Source organism: Sebastes fasciatus, chromosome 16, assembly GCF_043250625.1.
Source record: "Sebastes fasciatus isolate fSebFas1 chromosome 16, fSebFas1.pri, whole genome shotgun sequence".
NCBI classification, from domain to species: Eukaryota; Metazoa; Chordata; class Actinopteri; order Perciformes; family Sebastidae; genus Sebastes; species Sebastes fasciatus.
The window spans coordinates 25,139,001-25,162,664 of record NC_133810.1 but is presented as its reverse complement, the minus strand read 5'-3'; the positions used below and the strand labels follow the sequence as shown (position 1 = coordinate 25,162,664).

The window sequence follows — 23,664 nt, the reverse complement described above, 5'->3', positions numbered from 1 at the left end:
GACGGTGCTCCTCTGGGATCAGCTCACACTCAATTCTTACACGGAGCAATTAAGTCTGTTAATGTGTTTCTTTAACTGCTGCCGCAGCGCTTCCTGCAGACTTCGCTGCCGGCTGTCTGTAAAGTGTCAATAGTACGTCCCGCGGCCTGGACCTGGTCCCTCGGGTTAACCCCCATCTGACAGCATGATGGATGGATGTACTGCTCGACCTTTCTCGCCAGGAGAGTCACAGAGACAGAGGCGGCGGGGCCGGTTGAATCTCATATACATATAAAACACTCGCAGAATGACAGAGAATGTGTTCACAAACACCGCAACATCCAAAAACAACAGCCTGACCTGTGCTTTGGTTAAGGAGAGATAACACCTTGGTGAGCTACGACTGACTGGAGCAAACATTCACATACGCAGCCGTTTAACCATCACTAACAGGACCATACAGTATAATGGAATGTCATTCCATCTGGTTTCATTCCTTCTTTGTTTGTTGTCTCAGCATCCTGAAAGGCTCTGGCATAATTACTCCCAGTGAGGAAGAGATTAGCGCTGGTGGTATGAGGGAAGTTCGGTAAAGAGGAATTCAGTGTGACCATCTGGGGGATATTTATAAAAATGAAGCAGTTATCGTACGCTTCCGAAGGCCGTCACCGCTGCTTTGACATCCGACATCACCGGAATACACAAACTACCTGTCAGAGTCTGTTGCAGTGAAGAGATGGGATATCGTTTTTGAAGTATCGAAACTGATCCAGCTAGTTTATACTGAAGCGAACGGATGCAATGTTTGGCACATTTTATGACTAAAAACAGTCGTTGGTTGTGTTTGGAAAAAAGTATTTCTCTCAGGTTGCATCCGAAATTCTATTAAGTATGCTAAAACAGTATGTGAGATGGTATGTGTTGACGAACAGCTCTGTTAAGTCAATAACGCTTCAATTTAAGTGTAAGTATATTTCACTTTGCTTGACGTAAAATATATTTTAAATGAATTCGGACTTTGATTCTCACAAACCGTCGTTTTGGTCACATGAGGGTGGTACAGGTTACCATGGTTACACGTCTCCAACCGGCAAGGAGGCCAAGTAACGCATAATGCAAAGACGTGAAAGTCAATTGTTTGTTGCATTGTAACATCAGCGCCCAGCAGCAAAGCAACGCTTCCGCCGTTTTGGACTGAAAACGACTACCGGACGCCAGTAAAACGTCCGCCTAAAAATGCCGTACAAACATAAACCGAAATTATTTCTATTCTATTGTCATATTATGAAATGTCCCGTGTTGAATAATGAAATAATATAAATATAATACGCGTTTTCAGTCCAAAATGGCGGCAGCGGCTGTTGTCAAAAAAACACCAGAGTTTCATCTCTTTGCTTCTATACACTTTGAAGAGGCTCTCAAGAAGTGACGACGTAAATTACTGCTCAGTGCGTCCGATAAGGATACATACTACTGTTTATTCATTCAAGTATTTTGGATGGTAGTACACATATTGAGTATGTAGTCGTGCGTAGTATTCGATTTCGGACGAAGCCTCAGACACTACTGTGATTTAAACCGCTTTCTTTCATCTAGCCCGCAGAGGAGAGAGTATTCATAGTCCTGAGCAGCTCCCACTTTTCTCTGGAAGTTGATTTCCTCTCCATCTGAAATGGGTCCATGTGCCCAGACCTAAAATTCAAACAAGGTCGGGGAGAGCATATTTAGGGCTTTTTGTGTTCTCACAGTGGATCCAGGAGGGCTTTGAGAAGTAGGACACACTAAAAGAGGCCAGGAACTCCAAAAGTTAGTATTTTCCTGGCAGGTCACCATCAGGGCTCAGAGTATGAGGGGGATAAATTGGTCAGCATGGGGTCTCTGACCCTAAATGCAGGGGTTAATGAATACCATCCTCTTCCATCTCAATTAACTGAGGACTGCAGCCCTCGTGGTGTGTGTGTGTGTTTTATACAGGAGGCTAATCTTTGCCCGAGGCGGCGCTGAGCACCGGGTCAAACTGCGGGTTCACAGAATCAGGAGACAAGTGATAATCAGTTAAACTAATCAGTGTCTCTACCGCTATAAGTCGCAGCCGCCAGCTGTCTGGTCTATATGTTTGGCTTGAAGGCTTCAGGAGAACAAAATAAAGGGGGAATAGGCATAATCGAATTGTTTTCATGGAATCCAGAAGGAGAAAACTAATAAAAGCATGGCAACAATGACTGGGAATGCATGAAGCCATGGCTGGATTTGATTACACGTAGAAAGCACAAGAGTCATGAGAACACATGAACACTTACAGCAGTGTTTATGGGAACAGTGGCGAGTCAATGACGAAAACTTTGGTTTTGATTCAAGCGTAAAAAGCACTCTTAGTTTGAAAGGGAATTTTTTATATAACTTACTTTAGTCCAGTAGCAACTGCACTATTTTTCCACTATTAGTTGTTGGACAAACTCATGCAACTAATTACAGTAGCTGTGCTCACTTGAGTTTCATTTTTTAGTTTGCTGCAGTTCATTTTGGATCTGAACACACTCTTCCTGTGTAGCACTGGTTGCAGCAGCAATAGGCAATGTCACTTGTTGACACTCACATATACTCCAAAATAAACCAAGAACAAAGTGAACATGTTTTCCACAGACGGTGTTCTTGGGAGATGCTCGACTCCCGGTTCCTTCCTCTGTGACCCAGTTTGACTACTTCGCCCTGGGCTGAATTTAAAGCCCTTCTCTACTGGGGGCGGGGGGGGGATCGTTGTGACATACATAACACAGCTCCAATAACATATTCTGGTACGTGCTCATGTGATTTTTCAATCAAAACGGGAACAAAAAGAGGCTATTATTGTTGATGATTACACAATCCGAACCACTGAATGATGACTGTTTCAAGTCATTACACATTTAAATTCTGATATGGTAATAATTGCCATATGTATCAACAGAATCAATCAAGACACACACACACACTTTTACTGCTTCAGATTCCTTGTACAGACCGCATGGCTTGCCGAGGACAGAATGAGAAATGTCAAAAGCAGACACAGTGAAAGAGACATCAGCAATACAGCTGGAACCACATCGAACCTCTAACACACACACACACACACACACACACACACACACATACATACACACACAGACTGAATTACACAACAACATGGCCGCACAACATCTACGTAAAAAGGAAACTTGATCCCATCATTGGGCTACATCTGCGGGAAACGGTGTAATTTTAGTAATTTGTGGTATTGGAAGGAATTACACCGGCAGCAGACTTTATTTTGAAGACAATATCTCCCATCAACTCTAGGAGAACAGGGCTGTTTTCAAAATATCTGTGTATGAGAAAAATGCTAAATTCTGCCAGTGCTGGACGGGTCTCATAATCAAGACTCTACAGGGGTATTAAAAAATACTGCAAACATCCATCTATCTAAATAAAATGAAATGAGTATCTGTCTGTCTGTTTGTCATTCGATTTTCTCGACAACCGTTCATCTGGGTGTATTGCTGAGGACCCAAAGAAGTGAAGTGTCAAGTACGAGCCCTTGAGATCTATGGGATATATTTATTAACTCCGCCAAGGCCAAAGGCCGAGGAAGGAGGTTATGTTTTCACCGACATTGGTCTGTTTGTTTGTCTGTTAGCAGGATTACTCCAAAAGTCCGCGATGGATTTGAATGAAATTCTTTGGAAGGGTGGGGTATGGCACAACGAACAATCCATTCGATTTTGGTGGTAATCATTATCATTTTATGCAAATAACCACTATAGATGACAAAATACAGTACGGAAAATAGGGCTCCCCTGGAAGCTACGGTGTAATTTGAACACTGGAATTTACCATGCATGTTTTTATTGTAAAATATATCCAACATTGAATGACATCAGATCTAAAATGTTATTCCTTCATTTAGCGCATAGATTTCAAAAGTGGCAGAGAAAATTTCTGAGTGGCAGACAAAAAAAAAATACATGCCTGAAGTGACAATTAAATAATTTAATAGAAAAATTTAAATGTAGTAAGTGGGTAAAAGTAAAAGGTTTGCATTAACAAAATATATTAATTGCATGATAATAGCCTCCATAAACTCTTTAGACTTTACATTAAATGTTTATTTGATGATGAACAGCTGTAGTGGTAAATAAAAGGCTGGGTAAACTTGCTCATTTCAGCATCATGGGCGCAGCACATATAAACACTTAACTACCCACACACACACACACACACACACACTTTTATAAAAACACAATCACCCACACAGCAAATTCCTAACCTAAAAACACAGGTGCAGCGGTGGTGCACTGTGGGTGCAGCAGCATGTGACTCTATTGCAGAGCAACGTTTGGAACAAAGCTGTATCAAAGAACGGAGGGAAGAAGAGCTGTGGTGTGTAAACTGAACCAAAGCAGAACTATTCTTCAGTATTATCTTTTTTATTTATGGAGTTGATGCTAAAGCTTTAGCGGCACATAATAATTACACTTTACGGTCTTGTATCTATCAGTTCACAATAAATACTCTGGGATGTCCATGCTGTCTTGCCGCCTCGGTCTTGTCTGTCTGCTGCAATCGACTGCAATCTGTCACTTCGTTAACTGGATACAGTGAAAAGGAGTTTTGTTTTTTTTCTTCACCTGGCACAAGGTGGTGTGAGCGATCCAAGCGCTTTAACATTTTAACATTAGAATAGTATATTGTACAGTATGTATACTAGTCTAATGCAGTGACACTGAGCCCAAGAAAAATGTCCCTAAGGGGACAATAAAGTATATTGTATCGTGTTGTATTGTGTCATGTCATATCTTGTCGTGTCATATCGTGTCGTGTCATATCGTGTTGTATCATGTCATGCCGTATTGTGTCGTATCGTGTTGTGTCGTGTGGTATAGTATTGTGTCGTGTTGTGTCGTGTCATGTCGTATCGTATCGTGTCGTATCGTGTCATGTCATATCGTGTCGTGCCGTATCCTGTCGTATCGTATTGTGTCCTATCGTTTTGTGTCATGTTGTGTTGTGTCGTGTCGTGTCGTGTCATGTCATATCGTGTTGTGTCATGTCATATCGCATCGTATCATGTCGTATTGTGTCGTATCGTGTTGTATTATGTCAAGCCGTAACGTGTTGTATCTTGTCGTGTCGAGTCGTATCGTATCATAACATGTAAACTCTGCATAAACATCCCAGGGGAGTATACTGTATGTACATAAATGCTGTTTCAGATTTTGAGAGTTGGGTAAACACCGTTTACAGTACGTGCATCACTCTCCACTACAACCCTGATAATTATCATTTATTTTAGGGATAAACGCTTCAGTAACGGCCATCATCATCATCATCATCATCATCATCAGCAGCAGCACCACCAGAGTGACAACAGCAACACATCATCTCCCCGACACTGCCACTACCACCACCCTGCCTCTATACGCTTCACTGAACACACAGACATCAAACGGTATCAATGAAACTACCAACACACACACACTTTCTTCATTTCTAAACCCCCTCAGCTCTCCGCACTCCATCGGGGATCAAACAAGCTTTCAGGGGAGAGAGCCTTCCAATCCATTACCCGGGAAATTCTAGCGGCCCGGCTTTCGTATTCCAAAGGCTGTCATGGTAACGGAGGAAATCACATTTCTTCATCTCCGTCTCTTTTCCAGATATTTGATATTTGAACCGGCTCAACAGGGTATAAAAAGTACCGCAGCATCAGCTGTCCACTACTGACACGTCTGCACTCGGCTGATAATAAACCCACACACACACACACACACAGCTGTATCTGCACACACTGTTGTACAAAGGAGCATTTGTGTTAAGGTATGCAATATCAGAGACAACTGGCATTATGTTTGCCAACAGTTCAGTTACAAAATGATCTCTCTTTCCTTTTTATGTGCTTTGAGTGTTTTTGTGAAGTCTGCTAAATAAAAACAACCACAGGAATTCCACTGTGGCTTCCACTTCTCCTCTGAGACTCTCTCTCTCTCTCTCTCTCCTATCATCTATGCTCTTCTACTCCATCCATCCATCCATCCATCTGGCCATCTCTGCATTGTGCCGTGCCATGATGGAAATTGCATGCGCAGACTGCAGTGATTGACTGGATCATGTGTTTTGCTGGCAGACACGTATTTGCACAGCAGCTATGTGTGAGATGATGCTGAGCCAGAGTGTGCGCACAAGTGTGGTGAAAAAAACAATGCCATTTCTGGCCAACTTACTGGCTGACTCCTTGAATCCTTTGGCAGAGTGGACGATCACATGCAGGAAGCCGTACAGGCCAGGAGTCTCCTCATCTGGAAAACAAGCACATAGAACAGTGAGTCCAGTTCCTCGTGTAAATATGGGAGCGCACTGCATTTAAAAGTCATTCAGAATCAGAGTTTGTGTACATAAAACAGGGCAAAGATAAACGGATAGAAACAGAAAGAAAAAGATCATTTCAATCACACTTCTGCTGCGGATCTCATACACCCGAGAAATACTTGTACAGTTAGAAAGTTAGTATCATCCTCTGTTTCCCTGACAGTGTAACATCACCTACTGTAGACTGTAACATTCTCTTGTCTAATATCAAGTTTTTTAAAACAGATAATCAACATAAAGTTGCTCAGTGTGGGAGGCATGTGTGCTTTCATTCATTTCAGGTTGGGTGGTCCAAACCTGTGGATAAACACATCATTATTAACATCCAATAACTGTTCTCACCCTTCCAACACCAAGTTACCATTTTATGTTATCATATCACAGCCTTTTTCGTCAGATCGGTATCAGACTTCACATCAACAAGCACAGTCTTCTGCCATAACAAATGAGCTGGCCACTGGAGTGTTGGTTTGTGGGTGGACGTTTGTTGGTTGGCCTAACGTACCCCCCCATCCTGTCCCACCCACAGACACATGAAGGGGATGCACTCTTGCTTTGGTTGAGGACTGTGAAGCCTGGCTGTTTCCTGCTAAATAAACTATGATTGGAGGACTGTTTGGAGCTCCACTGTAGGCGGCTAAGAGGAGCGATAGGGGAGTTTCACAGTGAGAGGGTTCAGAGGTTCAGCTTTGAGGTGGCCTATGTGCTGCTTTTGGAGAGAAATTGAGATCTGTTTCCTTCAATTATTATAATGTAACTTGAACAATAAATTGTAAGGATCCATTAACTAATATGTGATAATTGATAACAATCCTACTGTAACAAAGGAGTCATATTAAAGTGTGAGTATTTAAGGGTCTCTGTGATATCATCCATCCTCTCAGCTATGAGAAACATTCCTTCCCCAGCTGGTCTCCATTTAAACCCCTGCTGTGCTCCTGCTTCACATGTCACTGAGGTGTGTGTTTATGTTTGGAGAGTCTCAAAAGTCAGAGCTCTGTTTTAACACACAGGGATATCACCTCCCTGGGAAGAAAAATCAACAGCGTGAAGCGAAATAATGGACCTGTTCCATGGTTACATGGCAGAAAGGTGTGGGTTAACATACAAGTAAAAACCTCCTGGAGTTTATCAAAGCAGTTAACATTATTAATCAAACTATAGTTTAAACGTATACATTTTTTGAGAAAAACATGGTGGACTTGAAGGAGAAGTTCATAGTGAGAGGATGGAAAGCAAATCAAATCAATTCGGCTATTGAAAAAATAATGTTATATTGTTTTCACAACTAAAAACTCAAAATACTATGAACAGGAGACAGTGGCATCTTCGTGATAAAAAGTTAAAAAGTGCATTTGAATAACCTCCCATCATGTCTTCTAAGTGTAATGTCAATCTAAGGGATTTGCTTGTTAAATATGATCTCTTTTATCTCCTTTACATGATGGGAACTATAAATGTGGAGCATTTCAACACCCACAAAGAGGGCAAACTATTAAAACAAAAGGTGCTTTTTCATGTTCCACAAAAAAAATATCACACACTGTGTATTATCATCTGTCCTTGCAGACAAATATACATTGGAAAAAACTTAATGTGAAAAGAGAATAGCTGAGCATCATAGCACACAAAAATGTAAGATATTGTGTTACCATTCATTTTGTAGAGGCAAATCATCCAATATCACGTTTAAGATATATTGGAATTGAGAAAGTTGGAGAGCAGCATTCATGCACTCTATGGCATGAATGCTGAATGTGATCTGAGACCTTTCTTATAGATATCCGGTTTAAAGGTCTATTTGTATTAGGGCTACACCTAGTGATTATTTTCACTGTCGATTAATCGGTCTTGTTATTTTCTAGATTAATTGATTAGTTGTTTGGTTATAAAATGTCAGAAAATTGTGATATAAGAAAGGGTTAAGTTTCATGTTTTTCCCTAGTGTGAAGATCTATTTTTACATTTTTGGATGGCACTTTTTTTGTTTTTACGCACTCATTAAACACATTAAACCTTTCCATGACCCCGTCTAAGACAAACAATGATGTGGGTGACAAGCACTGAGTTAAAAGGAAGGAGCAGTGTTTACAGTAAGGAATCACAGATATGGGGGAGTCGTCCATGAAAGTCTGCGTATGTCATTATAAATAAAAGCCCAAGATGATGTCCTCAAAGTCTTGTTTTGTCCATAACTCAAAGATATTCAGTTTACGGTCATAGAGGAGTAAAGAAATCAGAAAATATTCACATTTAAGAAGCTGGAATCAGAGAATTTTGACTTATTTTCTTTTTTCTTAAAAAATTACTCGAACCGATTAATCGATTATCAAAATAGTTGGCGATTAATTTAATAGTTGACAACTAATCGATTAAACGTTGCAGCTCTAATTTATATTGTAATATCGGACAATTGTAATTGTAATATTCTTTCTATTTGCCTTCTGATTGTGGAGTGTGTCAAATGCATTGATGTAATAGGTGTTTTTAACCCACAGCTGACTGAGATGAGCTGAATGAATGGTTGATTGAACACAGTTTTGTTCACACACGTCAGAAGCTCAGCTGATGTAGTGAAACGTTGGTTTAATTAAACTGCACATTAAGTGTAAGCTTTAAACTTAGAATCTGAAACATATATATATAAAAGTAAATATGTTGTAAATTAATATGAAAGCTTGGAAGTGATGTGTTTTACGTTGGTAGTTTATTTTGAATAATTGAAGGAGGAACTAAGTTATTATTAGCATGAGCACAAAATCTCCCTCGGAAAAAAAAGAGAAAAGGTCACACTACAATATTTCACTGTTCAGCTGGCAACTGACCAATTTCCATCAAAGTTCACCAGAATGCAAATAAAAAAACAAGAATCCCTCTGATCACTTTAAAGGTATTGGATGTCAAAATAATGGCTCACTAGCACAGAGATACCCTTGTATAGGAGGCAAACATGTTTCTGTATGATGTGAGAAAGATCAAGACAGCGTTCCTTTCAGTGTCTTGAAACCCCTCTAGCTCTGTGGCCTATACGTGTGTGTGTGTATTGTGTGTGCACGTGAAAGCAGAAACCCTCGTGCCATTCGGGGGAGATCAGAGTAGGTCGGCCAGATGGCTTTAATGTCACCACCAGCCTCTGAAAGTGGTGCAAGGTGGAGATCTGGAGCAAAAACAAACATATATAGGAGCTTGGAGCTCAGCGCAGGCAACTGCCGCCCGGCACACTGCGTGGCATTGACTGCTACGAGCTAGATGAGAAACATATTGTAACCTACATTCTCTCCTGCAAGGCCCCCCGCTCTCATTACAGTATGTGGCTTTTTTTTTGTTGCTGAGAGGGTAATAGGCACTTTTGTGTGAATTTAAACTCAAAGCAGAGAGGAAAGGAAGGAAACTTAGTGTGTTTGTGATTGTGGGGGGGGGGGAGGACAAACATAGGAATAAAGAACATATTGTATGTGAGTGTTTCTTACCGTCTTTGTTACTCGTGACAGGAATGTTGTGGACAGTTCGGAGTTTGAAACAGGAGCTGGTCAGGACCTGGAGCTCCACAGAACTTAATACACACGCCTGGAGATCTGACAAACACACAGCAAACCACATAGCTACGGTCAAACTTTCAATTTTCTGCGGTGCAGTGAGTAAAAAGTGGTTTTAAACCACTTTAAGATGAAGCACATAATGTTGTGTGAGGACAGAAATGGCCAATAGGACATTTATATCAAAGGCCAGTGTTACCTTTCTCCTGGAGTTTATGGATGATTTCCTTCCACTCTGCCCTCTCGTAATCGGAGGAGATGAGGAACTGGTAGCTCTAGATTCACACAGAATAAAACACTGTTAAACACATCTCCTCTGCACTGAAATCATTATTGCAAATTCTATACAGAAAGTACAATCAGAAATGGATCTTAAAACTACTAGAAAAGCCATAATGTCACCTTATCTCACACTGTGACAAGATTTTTATTTTGAAAAAAACTAAATCTAATCCATCAGAGGACTCTTTTGAAAGGTACATGTCTCCCTCTAGTGGTGAGTCTTGAGCGTTGCAGCTACATGGATGCAGAGAGTGGACAGGATGGGACTAACTCGTTACCTTTCCATGTTTGTTGTGGATGCGGAAGGGGATGGTGGGGGAGTGCAGGAGCAGCCACGACTCCTGCTCGTTCATCTTCTTCCTCAGGCGCTCCACGCGACTCTGACCTTTCGGTGCTTTCTAAACACACACACGCAAACAAGACAACAGACATACAGAATCTCATTTAGTCCTGAAACTGATACTATGACTGATAGAGAGAAACATTTATCAAGTACAATACCAAACATTGCTATACAGCTGTACAGCCTCTAATAATTGACGAGTTGAAGGGGAGGCTGGAGGGAGATACATGAGGCAACTCTGTACTCCTTCCCAGAGTCATAACTCAAACACAGACATGACACAAACAATATTTTTAGATTCAGTGTGACTTACACTTTCCATGAATACCGCTATCTACCAATAAACATCTACAAATACATTGATTTCCAATAATAAATATATACATACATTTGCATTGAGCAGCATATTTGCCCACTCCCATGTTGATAAGAGTATTAAGTACTTAGCAAATTTCCCTTTAAGGTGCATTTTGAACAGATAAAAAATGTGCATTTTTGATTAATCGCGCTTAACTATGGACAATCCTGCGATTAATCATGATTAAATATTTTAATTAATTGATAGCCTTAATATTTTCATTTTAATATATCTGAAAAGATTTTGGGATTCTTTGAGTTAACAGTTGGTTTTGTATGTCTCCTGAGGTTTATCAACATCTGTATGCACGTTAGTTTTTCTCCACTCTCTATTATCTTAAATTGTAATAGTAGACTGTAACGTGATTGTAATGTGAGTCGAATATTTTTGCATCCACATCTGTGATCTGTTGGATGCTGGATGATAAAAAACATATTGACATTAAAACAAATGTTAAGTTGTTATCCAACAGGAACAACTTTCCATATTATGGAGTATTACACTGAATAAACATAAGTATATTATCAGATAAAACCATGGTGTTTATAGTTTACACACCATTTTATAGTGAACTAATAAAATTTGAACTAAAGGTTTTAAGACTAATATGTCTATTACTCTTCTCAGCATGGTATCGGCTTATATTTCCTATTTTCCAAAGAAAAAGACTGTAGATAAGCCTCTGAAAATGAGCGGCGTGCTGTAAGAGTCTTTTTATATAATTCAGCTTCTTGTCAGTATTGAAGGAAAACACATACACACATCCTCCCAGCCCTCAGCAGGAAGCTGTGAGTCAGAGCCTGGATACAATCAGCTGGATCTCTCACTGCCCTGGCCTCCTCCGACTCTAAATACCAGCCGTGGTCACTCGCTGTGCCCCGGGTGGGCGAGTTTAACGCCGTGAGAGGGGAATAACAGGAACTCTCTGCTCCTGAAACCTTCGGTGAGTCTCAGCCAGGGGCGTAGGGGGGGTGTTACTGTTCACACTGGGAACTGTTGGAGGCTTCTAGCATCTTTTTTTTTTAACCTCTGTCACTAACCAAATGTTTCAGCACTGATAGGAAGAGACAAGAAAGACTGATGGAATGGCAAAAATGTGCCAGCATAAGTGTGATGCAGCACTTTGATCACAGATTCAAATCACAGTAACAATGTGGATTAGGAGGGACTTTTTCTTTTATATAAGAAAGGGTTAAGTTTCATGTTTTTCCCCAGTGTGAAGATCTATTTTTACACTTTTGGATGACACTTTTTTCTTACACATGAAACCTTTCCATGAACCCGTCTAAGACAAACAATGATGTGGATGACAAGTACTGAGTTAAAAGGAAGGAGACGTGTTTCCAGTAAGAAATCACAGATATGGGGGAGTCTTCCATGAAAGTCTGCGTAGCTCATTATAAATAAAAACAGCAGATGGCTATCTAAGCTTCACAGAACACATTAGTCAAAACTTCCCTCTTGAGTCACTTGTATGTGTTTGTGTTTTTTTATAACAATAGGAACCCAGCTAATTTAAGGAACCCTGGAACATCTCGCTCAGAGAAAAAAAGTTTCCCATGCTAGTAAGAACCAACAGGATTACCTTCTCTTTCTGTATCTCGCTCTTTAAGACTGAGATCTTGATCTTCATCTCCTCGATCTCGTGCTCCGGGAGGACCTGGATACTGGGGCAAGAGTCGGAGTCGTCCAGGGTCTGGAAGGTCAAGTCCGCCAGGGGGATGTACCACTTGCATTCGTACTGCTGATGGCGACTGCAGGTGGACAGAGAGGGAAAGGATGGAAGGACGGGAGGATGTAGGGATTCAGAAGGAGAATATGAAACACAGTTAGTCAAAGAATCAGACAATAAATCCTTCCTCCTTCACCAAATCAGTTGAGGACACCAAAAGCTGTAAAGATAAGCTGTAAAGTGAAAAAACATCATTGTAACTACATCCACGAATTAATAGAACATTTTCCAACAAATTAAGTCTGTCCAGATGGCCGTTTACCAGACATGAAAAATTCCAAATATGCCCAAATATAGCTGTCATGATTTAAAGGTACAGTGTGTAGGATCTAGCGGTGAGGTTGCAGATTGCAACCAGCTGAAACTTCCTCCGTGTGCCAAGCGTGTAGGAGAACTACGGTGGCCGACGAGAAAACGCGAACGGCCCTATCTAGAGCGAGTGTTCGGTTTGTCCATTCTGGGCTACTGTAGAAACATGGCGGCAGGCTCCGTGAAGAGGACATGCTCCATATGTAGACGTAAACGGCTCATTCTAAGCTAACGAAAACACAATGATTCATATTTTCAGGTGATTATACACTAAAGAAAACACACTTTTTTCATATTCTATTCCTGCCAATAGATCCCACTAAATGCTACACTGTTCCTTTAAGGAAGCTTAAAAATGTCATAATTAATATAAACCTAGTAAGAGATGATTAGATTTGTCACTGTGCTGTGGTGTAAAGACATGACTGTAATGGATACACCTCATCACGATAAAAAAGTTAAATATACAACACAAACAGGACTACAATTTAAGGTCATACTCTATTCAAAAGCGTGCTCATTTGACTTCAGGACTCATTTTGATCTGAGCTCATCAAAATAAGTAATAGTGTTCACGTTGTCACGATGCTAGATGGATGAAAATGTTGCACGCTCAGCAGAGTGCTGCTTCCACTAGGGCTCAGAGAAGATTGATTTGCGTTGTCACTAATGAGGCTTTCATTTGCATTCCTGGGGGCTGCACAGTCAACTCATTACCGGTGCGACGCCTTCATCGGGAGGCCAATTTGAGCAGCTTGATAATGAGAATCCACTCTGGAAACTGAAATATTCATTTAAAGGGTAACTTCAGTATTTTTCAACCTATTTTCCCATGTTGTTGTGTCTAACTGACTAATACGAACAACAATTTCTGAAATTGGTCCAGTATTGAGGGAGAGCGCTGCAGACAGCAGCTGCTCATGGGCTGCATGTAATCCTAATGGGGCAAGCTGGCACCGTCATTTACGTCCACTAATAGTGCTTGTTTTTGCCAAGACAGGCTCTGATTGTTGTCATAAGTGTCTGACATTATGGAAAGAGTCTTGCTCAGGGAGAAGTCTCCGTCTGAAATCTGGTGAGGTGATGTGTTGAAGACAGCGGTTGAATAAATCCAATGTGGAAACAGAGAGGCAGCCGGGCAGAGTTTGTCGTGTTGGAGTACAGAAAGCGTAGCTTAGTGTTATCTAAAAGATTTTCAATGTCATGGCTGAATATTTATACGATTTCATGACAATGTGGACGAGGTCTTTGAATTTAATGGCCGCCCGTATTTATTAGAACCGGAGTATACGTATCCCGGAGTACCGGAGTATCCCCATTAGTCACTTAGACACAAAAACATGGGAAAATAGGGTCCATGTTAAAAAAATACAGAAGTTACCCTTTAAGAGCATCAACAAGTTTAGTCTAAAATAAATGATTGTACATTTCTGATGGCTGATCACAGGATGGTTTTAGAGGGGAAAAGGGGTATTTTCTGGTTCATATCAAAAAGAGGAACACAGATGTAAAATAACTGGTCTGCATTTCGCTGTCGCTGTCAGCAGCACAGGAGAGAAAGGCTGTTCATTTCTTTATCATCCAACTACATTAATGTTACACCCCTTGAAGCCATTCCTGAGCCTCTGATCTCTTTACCCCCTCCATTATCAAACCCTTTGTGTCTCAACGCTCTCTCGTCTTTTGGGAAATCTTTTTGTTTTACAGACCATCCATTCATTCATTTTCTTTCTAGTGCGCTCTTTGCACTGCTTACAGCTGATCGAGTCACACTTAAACACAGCCTTGCAGATATTGCATACAGATACATATATTGCTTTATATTACTATTCTATTTTTCTATTTCTATTTTATTTTAAACCTGATTTTGATTCTAATAAACAAATAAAAAGGTGAAGCTCAAGTAGACACATAACTGAATAGAATATGAATACATCATCATATCCAATCTCCTAGCCCTTTAGTAACAACGGTGTAATATACATAAAGAAAATGATTGAATATGTATTCAGGAAGTGGGTGATGTGGCAGCAGAGTCAATGTAAATATGACTAATCCCAAAATGATTGAACGGAGATAATCACAGGATACAGTGGGATTAAGGATCCTTGGTGATTTAACCCAAGGTGACTGAGTTTCTGGATGGTTGCGCTGCTCTAATTGTGTGTGTGTAGCCTGTAGGCGGCACGCTTAGATAATGATCTAGACCATAATAGTCTCATTTACAGGTCTGGTAGTTATGGCAACACTGTGTGTTCCTCCAAGTGGCTGCAAATGACACAGACAAATGCTGAATGTCAACCTAAATAAGATCCAATCAGGCTAACAGCTGCTGCCACGCTGACAAGGCGAGCGACATGCAATCTTGTAAATGTGACACTTAATCTATGGACGTGTGTCACGTTGTGTGTCAAGCCACACAACACACACACACACATGACCACAATCTCTCCGTTTTGTGTCACCTCTCTTCACTTTGCCTCCAGCTCAAACTGGTTGCTTCCTGAAACACGCAACCCCTTCTGATTGTGCGCACACATTTTCTTGAATAACACCTTCATCCTCACTCTCTCCTCCACTCTCCAAAATACCAGAGGCAAAAAGCCTGCTAGCCTTTCTCTTTGTTAGTGAGGCTTCAGAAAGCCCTCCTGCTTTGTAGAGCCAGGAACAGAAAGAGTGACAGGATATTGTGTAAAGTGCCGGTGTCATCCTATTCATCCGTTTTGCTGTCGGGGGTTGACGTGCTGATGTGGAAGGCAAAATGAATGGCGTACAGATGGAAACATAGAGAGGGTAATCCTAAATGTTATGATACTGTGGATGGGGGGTTGGGGGGGGAGGTAAAGTGGACTCACCCCACAGCCGTCTTCTTCATCTTGGCACACAGCAGCAGATCGGTGAAGAGGAAGACGTGCCGAAGCTTCCTGGAGCTTTCCGACACCTCCACCAGGAAGCCATCCTTCACCAGCTGACGAGCCTACGACGAGAGCACCCGATGTCACTTCTTGTTGTCCCACCAACGCTTAGCTACACAATGCTGAATGCTGATAAACTCGATACAGCACGGGTCAAACAATGTGAAAAACTGTGAAAAACGGCCTTGTTTCCAAGGAGATCAACACATTTTGTTATTGTATCCACTTGGATTTTAACTGCTACCTTGTTCAAATTACGGCTGCATTGATTTCAACAAGGTCAGGGAAAAATTCACATCAAAACACACCAACTCTAAAATCACAACACTGGATCCCAATCAGCTCTACAGTCACTTTGCAAATATATGTATTAGTTAAGTGTTTCATAAAGGCCTGAGAGTTACATATTGCTCTCATTTATTAGATGTTTCTTAGACCTCACCGATTTTACACATCAAAGAGTTGTTTACAGGTCATGGGGAGTACTATTGCATTTGTGATAAAACTTATATAAAGCCTTTTGTGGCTCCAGAGGGAGCTGTGTGAAGTCTGATAACAAGACTACAAGATGACAAGTTAGAATAAAATAAATCTGGGGGTGTGGAGATACAAAGGAGCGAGCTTACCAGACCTATGTAGCCCGCTCCTTATCGCTGCTGCAGGCTTTATTAACCGTGACTAGCATAACACACCTGAATCTCTTTTTGTTTATACCGACCATTGTGAGCCCGACAATGTTATAGGAGCGCAATGCTAAATTCTTTAATCGGCGTACTCTTAAAGGGAAACATCACCCAAACTAAGAAATGTTATTTCCATGGCCTAGTGAAGTTTAATCAATATTTGTGACCATGAGCTCCTCTCTCTCAAAACCAGAAACCAGAGAAAGAAGTCTCAAACTTGTGATGTCATAGGGTATAAATTCTGGAGCTGCTGATTTCGTGGACCCACAGAACATTTGTTTTCTTTTTTATACCCAAATGAGCTTTATTCTATTGTTATGATCTCAGTTGTGAACATTACCCTGGGTGCTGTCCACACTTATACCTATACCTTATGACATCACAAGTTTGAGTTTTAGGATTTTTGGATTTGGGAGAGAGTTGTTTATGTTGACTAATATATTTGGACTGTCTTGGACCATAGGAATTACATATATGAATTTTGAGAATGGGCGTAGTTCCCCTTTAAGGATACACACAATGTTTTGGTGAGAAACAAGGAATGTAAACAGAACTTTTGTTTGTTTACAACAAGAAAACTCCACAGGGCACCTAATATTCAAACTTTCTAATAAACTCTATCACAATTGTATTTACTTTATTTTGCCACAAGAAGTTATAAAATCATTAATACAACTCATCAATACTTCTAATTGTATAAAATATGTTCTATAAGTCTGAACTTATTTTTGATATCCTTTTTATGCAGAGTCTTAATATTTACTCAAAACATAAAACACAAAACAATATACACTACTTCAGGAAAAGAAAATACATACGACAGGAAGATTAGGGCTGTGTATTGGCAATAATCTGGTGATACGATACGTATCATGATACGATTCAACATATTGTGATATATTCCGATACTGTAAGCAGAGCGACATATTACGATTTTTTAAATCTAATTATAGGAAAACTGTTATAGTATAAAAAACACACCACCATATGCATGAAATAGTGAAAAGGGAGTAAAAGATTTTATGCAATCAGAACAGTAGGATCTGCATTTGCATTTATCACAGTCGCTGTAACATCCACCATCATAGCAGTACTTTGAGAGGGCAAACACACTGAGAGGGTGCATCTCTTTGCAAATGAAATACAGTATTGACTGAGTTAGTCCGTGCATGTAAACTATTAATTACAAATCAATAGTGTTTTTGAGAATCGATACAGCATCACTAATCCTAATATATCCCTATATCAGTATTATCACTGGCTGCCTTCCTACATGCAGAGTTGTTTTCCTCCATCCAGGGTCACTCTCTCCTTGCACCAAATGACACAGCACCTAACTTCAAAGTCAAATATCCGTACATTAGTCGTTTTGTCATTCATACTTAGCGAAAGAGGATATTCATTTACCTCTCCCTTGGGCGTGGTGACAGCAGTCCTGCGAGGGTCGATCTCCTCGTTGATGGAGGAGAGGAAGTTCTGAGATATCCTCAGAGCGTCCTGCAGGAGGGGGAAGTCTGGGTGGTCCTTAGGAGTGTGTTTCAGCAGGTCCTGCAACACATGCACAAACACACGTGGTCACATAGACGCACAAAGTCACAACTTGTGCTTCGAAACAGAAAACTATATTGTACTGTGAAATAATCGTTGGTGCAATAATGTAAAAATGTCTTATCGCTACAATTCCATTTTCACTTCCTCACAAAAATCCATCCAAGCATAAGCAGAAGCTCTGATTGAATCCTGTCTTCTTATTCAAAACATAATTGCGCTGCGCATACACAGCTTTCTTATTGAATACTGAAGTGATCTCTGGAAATCTCATTTCCTTGTTTTTATTGAAGCTGCCCTCATCGGTATAGCAGGATGATGAACAGGACAGCTGACAACAGAGGCTTGAGCTGCCGTCTTGCTTCCAAAACAAACACCGCCTCTTCGTTTGCATGAACGACGGGAACATGACCTTTGTGGAAACACACACACTAGCCGCCTCGGATGCACTGGTCATGTTGTTCTGACAGCTTTATGCAAACGTAGTCATGCAATAAACTCCTGTAACGCAACTCGACACTTCCAGGCATCTCTCTGCTCACTTGATTGTCAGTTTCCACTTAATTATTACTCATCCAGAGAGGAAGGCTTATTTAGGCTGGGAGGACACTGTGATAAACAACAAAAAGCAGACTTTGCTTTTTCAGCTCTTGGGCTGCTGTGTGGAGTTGTTAACCAAGATTTAACCCTGAGAGACCCACTTAGACACGTTTTGGTCTTTTTTAGGAGGGAACAGGGGGTCTTTAGAGGGAGATAGCAGGTCAGCAGTAGATGTCACATAGAAGTGGTGTACATCATCTGAAAGCTGGGAACCTGAAGATTAATTTGAGATGCTGCTCAGCACTGTGTGTCAAGTTGTTTTAGTCATAAATCAGAAATAAACATGAACTACTTAATTTAAATAAATTGTGAAGGTGTATAAGGGCTTAGAACATTATGATAGAAGTCATCCCCATGCTCACTAATGTCTCATACGTCAGTGCAGCAATTTTGGTTACCATTTGTTACACAGATTTGGTGCTAAATTTAAAGAAAATGTACCACTCGAGAATTGATAAAAATTATCAATTATTTCCCTTGCCAAAATTTAGCTTAACTTTACAAGCTAGCATGACATGGTCAGTGCCAATATATTCCTATGTTTTTCTATTTTCATATGATACCGGTATTATCGCTCTAGCTTTAAGACTAAGCCTGCTACGGCCTCTTAAAGACAGTAATGTCAGTTACGATCCGGGTCTCAAAGGGGATGTATAAGAGTTGAAAATTGACTTTCAAGGGTGGATTTGCTGTGAGGAATGTAGAGCATAAATCTTTTTAGTACAAACTGTTTATTGTTTATTCAGTTTTGAGTGTGTGTGTGTGCGTGTGTGCGTGAGAGTGAGAGTGAGAGTGAGAGTGAGAGTGAGAGTGAGAGAGAGTGAGAGAGAGACAGTTAAAGGGTCAGTTCATCAAATTACAAAACAAAACCACAACAAAGTATATTTCATCACCTTACCTTTTTTGTGAAATATTGGATAATTTTACCCTTTTTGGACCCAAACAGTTATGTAAATAAAACCATGTGAGAAGTTTAAAGGGGAAATCAGTCTTCGATGGAACTACAAACAATCTGAAACGTGACAAGGAGCCCCAACCAGACACAGATTTTGTAAAGGGGTCATAAACCAAAAAGGTTGGGAACCACTGCTTTAATCTTTGTTGTATTTTATGAGCTTAGTATGTTTTTAATGCAAATTATTAACCTGAAAAGTAACTAATACCGTCAAATAAATATAGTGGAATAAAGAGTACAATATTTCTATAGAATAAGTATAAAGTAGCATGAAAATTAAATATCAAAATAAATTACATGTACCTCAAAGTTGTGGTTTTATTTGCCCATGTCTTGAGATATCTGTCTCATAGACTTCTGTCTCCACACAAATACAATGAAAGTGAATGGCATTTCAAAAAATTGCATTTATCAAATTTAGCAGCACCACTCCAGAATCAGTGTCCTGTTTTTCTGTAATTTAGGTGAAATGATCCTTTAAAGCCGTGGGAGTGTAAGCGGGCGTACTCACATGAAGGACCAGGGTGCTTCTGGTGACGCGGTCAATCGGCTTGTAAAGGAGAGCTGTGGAGAGAGAAGAGGAGGGATCTGAGTCAGAGTAGCTTACACATAAGTCTATACACGAAGACACACACACGTTCACAAAGAGGAGGTCACAGCTCTACGCCTGGAACAAGGACAAACACTCTGCTCACGCTGAGCTCTCACAGGGTTGAACACGGCACCTATAGTCCGACTGATGATATGATTCTGGGGTTGACGGCATTCAACTTACAGCAGTGGCATCAAGCATCCACACTGCCAGAGTGCCTTTTAGCAATACATGCAGCTGACCCTGACCTTTGACCTCCCTGTGAAGGGTAGCAAGCGAAAAAACAGTTTGTGGGGAACAACAGGGGATCATTTTATTGTTATACTTCTAAAAAGGTTCTGACTGTATGTGTGTTAATTAGGGCTGTCATCCAAATTGAAATATTTAATCGCGATTAATCGCATGATTGTCCATAATTAATGGCGATTAATCGCAAATTAAACGCACATTTTTAAAGGGAGATTTGTCAAGTATTTAATACTCTTATCAACATGGGAGTGGACAAATAAATGGTAAATGGACTGGCATTTAAATAGCGCTTTTCTAGTCTTCGACCACTCAAAGTGTTTTACACTACATGTCAGCATTCACCCATTCACACACACATTCATACACTGATGGCAGAGGCTGCCATGCTAGGTGCCAACCGGCAAAGGGGAGACTCGGCCTTGCCAGTTTTCCCTCACAAACATTTAGCATAGGTTTGGAGCGTTATTTAACCTCTAACTTTCAAACTAAGCCCGCTGCAGTCTAAAAATCAATTGTGTTAATGCATAAAAGAATTTGCTGGCGTTGAAACGAATTTTGCGTTATTATCGCGTTAACTTTGACAGCCCTCTAGATTGAAGGTGGGGGATTCAGCAGTTTGTTCTGCACAATGAAGGGACGGACGCACGGATGAAGACACACACACACAGGAGTCTGCAGGCAGGCTGTTTAACATGCAGTCCATCTCCTGGGTTAATGCTGCAGCCTCCTATTGGCTCTGAAACAGTTTCCTTCCTCTGCATATTTAGGCTGCTACTAGGTAAACTACAGCCTGCCTGGACGCTGGACTTTAAGAGACTCTCTCTGAAACACACAAACATAAACAGCCCAAACAAAAGCATATATACATAGAAAGTACAATAAGACAGCCGCATGACCAAATGCCACCACTCCCTGTTTAAGCCTACTCCGCCACACTTGGATGGTTGCCCCGGGGAGGGCTTTGCTGCTGAGGTGGTGTGAACAGCGGCAGGTCTGACATACATGTCAGCTCCAGGTGAGAGACTCCCACAGATAGGACAGAGGGAAAGACGGAAAGAAAGTGACACAAAGGAGATGGGCGGCGGGCAAGTTGGCAGATGTGAGAACCCCTGGGGAGAAGCAAACACACATATAGATGTAAAAGAAGAGAAGAGAGAGCAGGAGGTTGAAGGAGAGGACTTTTATTCTTTCCTCTGTCAGACCTGGATCTCAAGGTCTCAAAATAATAATGCCACCGGTGTCACGAAGCATTGTGGAAAAAAAAAAGTATAATAATGCTCTGCACATGTACTCAGAAAGAAAAAAACTTAAGGGTATGCAATAAAAACAAACCAGATCTGCAAGGGCATAGAAATCTGGAAACCAGCCGACAATGTTCCACTCAGTGATCAAGCTAATCTCCATTTATTATAGAGCAGATTTAAAGTGACTGATTTTTAAACCGAAAAGGGTGAGAAAAGCTAGCCAAGTGAAACAGAGAGAAGTGCCTTCTGTATGCAGGGCAGGTCGTCCCAAGTCAGACAGACCGTGCTCTGCTCCCACAGAGAGGTAGAAACAGTGCTACATTATCTGTTTAAACCAGTGAACACTGTTCCCATCAACTGTACAGTAGTACAGACATGACGTCTCTCTCTTCTTCTCTCCTTCTGTGTGCTCTCTCTTTCTTCTCGTCTCCTCCTTCGACTAACAGAAATGAAAGGGGCGAGAGCAGAAACCTACAGGGAACATGTTCAGATCTACTGACAGGGCTTGTCATATTAAACTTTACACGCTCTTATATGCTCAAACATACATACACACACACATATACACTCAGCTACTGTATAAAAACCAAAGGGAATCTTCTAGAGGGAACTTGCTGATGCTCTTTGAAGTTTCTCCACCCTCTGGTCATTAATAATGAGCCCTCCATCAATGGTCCTGGTTCGCTGAACCAATACCGCTACCTCCCCGGAGGCTTTACTTCATGACCTGCGCTGACTACAAGGGGCTGCCAGCACCTCTAATTATGTGTGTGTGTGCAGGTTTGTATTCACCTCAAGTGCAGCTAACTTCAGGAAAGTTTAGGTGACTTTAGGATACCTTGGCTACTCTTCAAGTTTCAGGTGTTAGCACAGTACATTTAAGGACACCAGTTGTGAGTTGGCTGGTTGTACAAGTCAGTACATCTGTAGCTGCATTGATCATTTATAGCCTACTTTGTGCTGCATGTCTGAAATTCTATTGCACCTTTGGAAACAAGAGTCTACAGCCATACTAGTCGCTTTGTGAGGCTGTACTTATGCACAGTGATACTTTGGGCTAAATGGTTAACATCAGCATGCTGACATGTTAATGTTAAGCAGGTATAATAAATACCAAAGATGCTCTATAACAAACAAAAATGACGCATTACAAGCTCTGCCAATGGTTTGAAATGGTATACACTTTGTGTCTCCTAAACGGGCGTGGTCATGGCGTGTTCTGCTAAGCAGACGATAGCAGAGGTTATATTTGCATAATGTATTTATATTTCCTTTTGCTAACATTAGATATTTACAAAGCTAAAAGCCACATTTAGCATTACAAAAATTAGTTAGCTAGGGCTTTACGGAACATTAGCTGTCAGATCTTGCCAGAGTGTGGTGCTGAGACGGAGAAAGGTCTCGAACACAGTTCATTTTCTCCTGATTTGCCTGTCTGACAAATGCAATTTTAGTGTCAGAATGTTCAAAAGATATGTGGCCCGTGATAAAATGGGTCCAGTATTTACTTTGGTGACCATGGGGTGAAAGAATCGGTCATAATCTGTGTTCACGTCCACTTCTCCCATTGGAGTCAATAGACTCTGGACATGTCGCTAGTCTCTTATAGGGGGCGGGACATTGACAAAATCCACGTGACACAGATACAGGAAACTGACTCTCAGTGCACTGTTGTCTCTGTATGCATGCCAACACTTGCTAATTAGCATTAAACACAAGGTACAGTTGAGGCTGATGAGAATATCATTAGTTTTGCAGCTATGTGGTCATAAACCAAAGTATTGGACATATTTTGACCTGATGATGGCGCTAGATGGAAAGTTATGGGAATCACCAAAGTCGGTATGATTCATCCTCTGAGGACCATGAATGCCTGTATGAAATCTCCTGGCGATCCATCAAATCGTTGTTGAGATATTTCGGTCTGGACGAGGTCACACGATGCTTTACAGAAAGCT

General features: G+C 40.9%; 1 protein-coding gene across 8 annotated transcripts in view; it reads right to left on the bottom strand.

The window, feature by feature from the left end:
- abr (ABR activator of RhoGEF and GTPase) overlaps positions 1-23,664 on the bottom strand; it is a 153,050-nt gene that overhangs the window by 48,137 nt on the left and 81,249 nt on the right. For all 8 annotated transcript variants that reach the window (XM_074611854.1, XM_074611855.1, XM_074611862.1 and 5 more), the window contains 8 exons: positions 20,133-20,185; positions 17,926-18,066; positions 15,776-15,897; positions 12,465-12,633; positions 10,457-10,576; positions 10,096-10,171; positions 9,831-9,935; positions 6,216-6,290 (listed from right to left, as the gene is read on the bottom strand). In XM_074611854.1, coding sequence (XP_074467955.1) covers positions 6,216-6,290; positions 9,831-9,935; positions 10,096-10,171; positions 10,457-10,576; positions 12,465-12,633; positions 15,776-15,897; positions 17,926-18,066; positions 20,133-20,185 — 861 coding nt within the window. The remainder of the gene's footprint in view (positions 1-6,215; positions 6,291-9,830; positions 9,936-10,095; positions 10,172-10,456; positions 10,577-12,464; positions 12,634-15,775; positions 15,898-17,925; positions 18,067-20,132; positions 20,186-23,664) is intronic.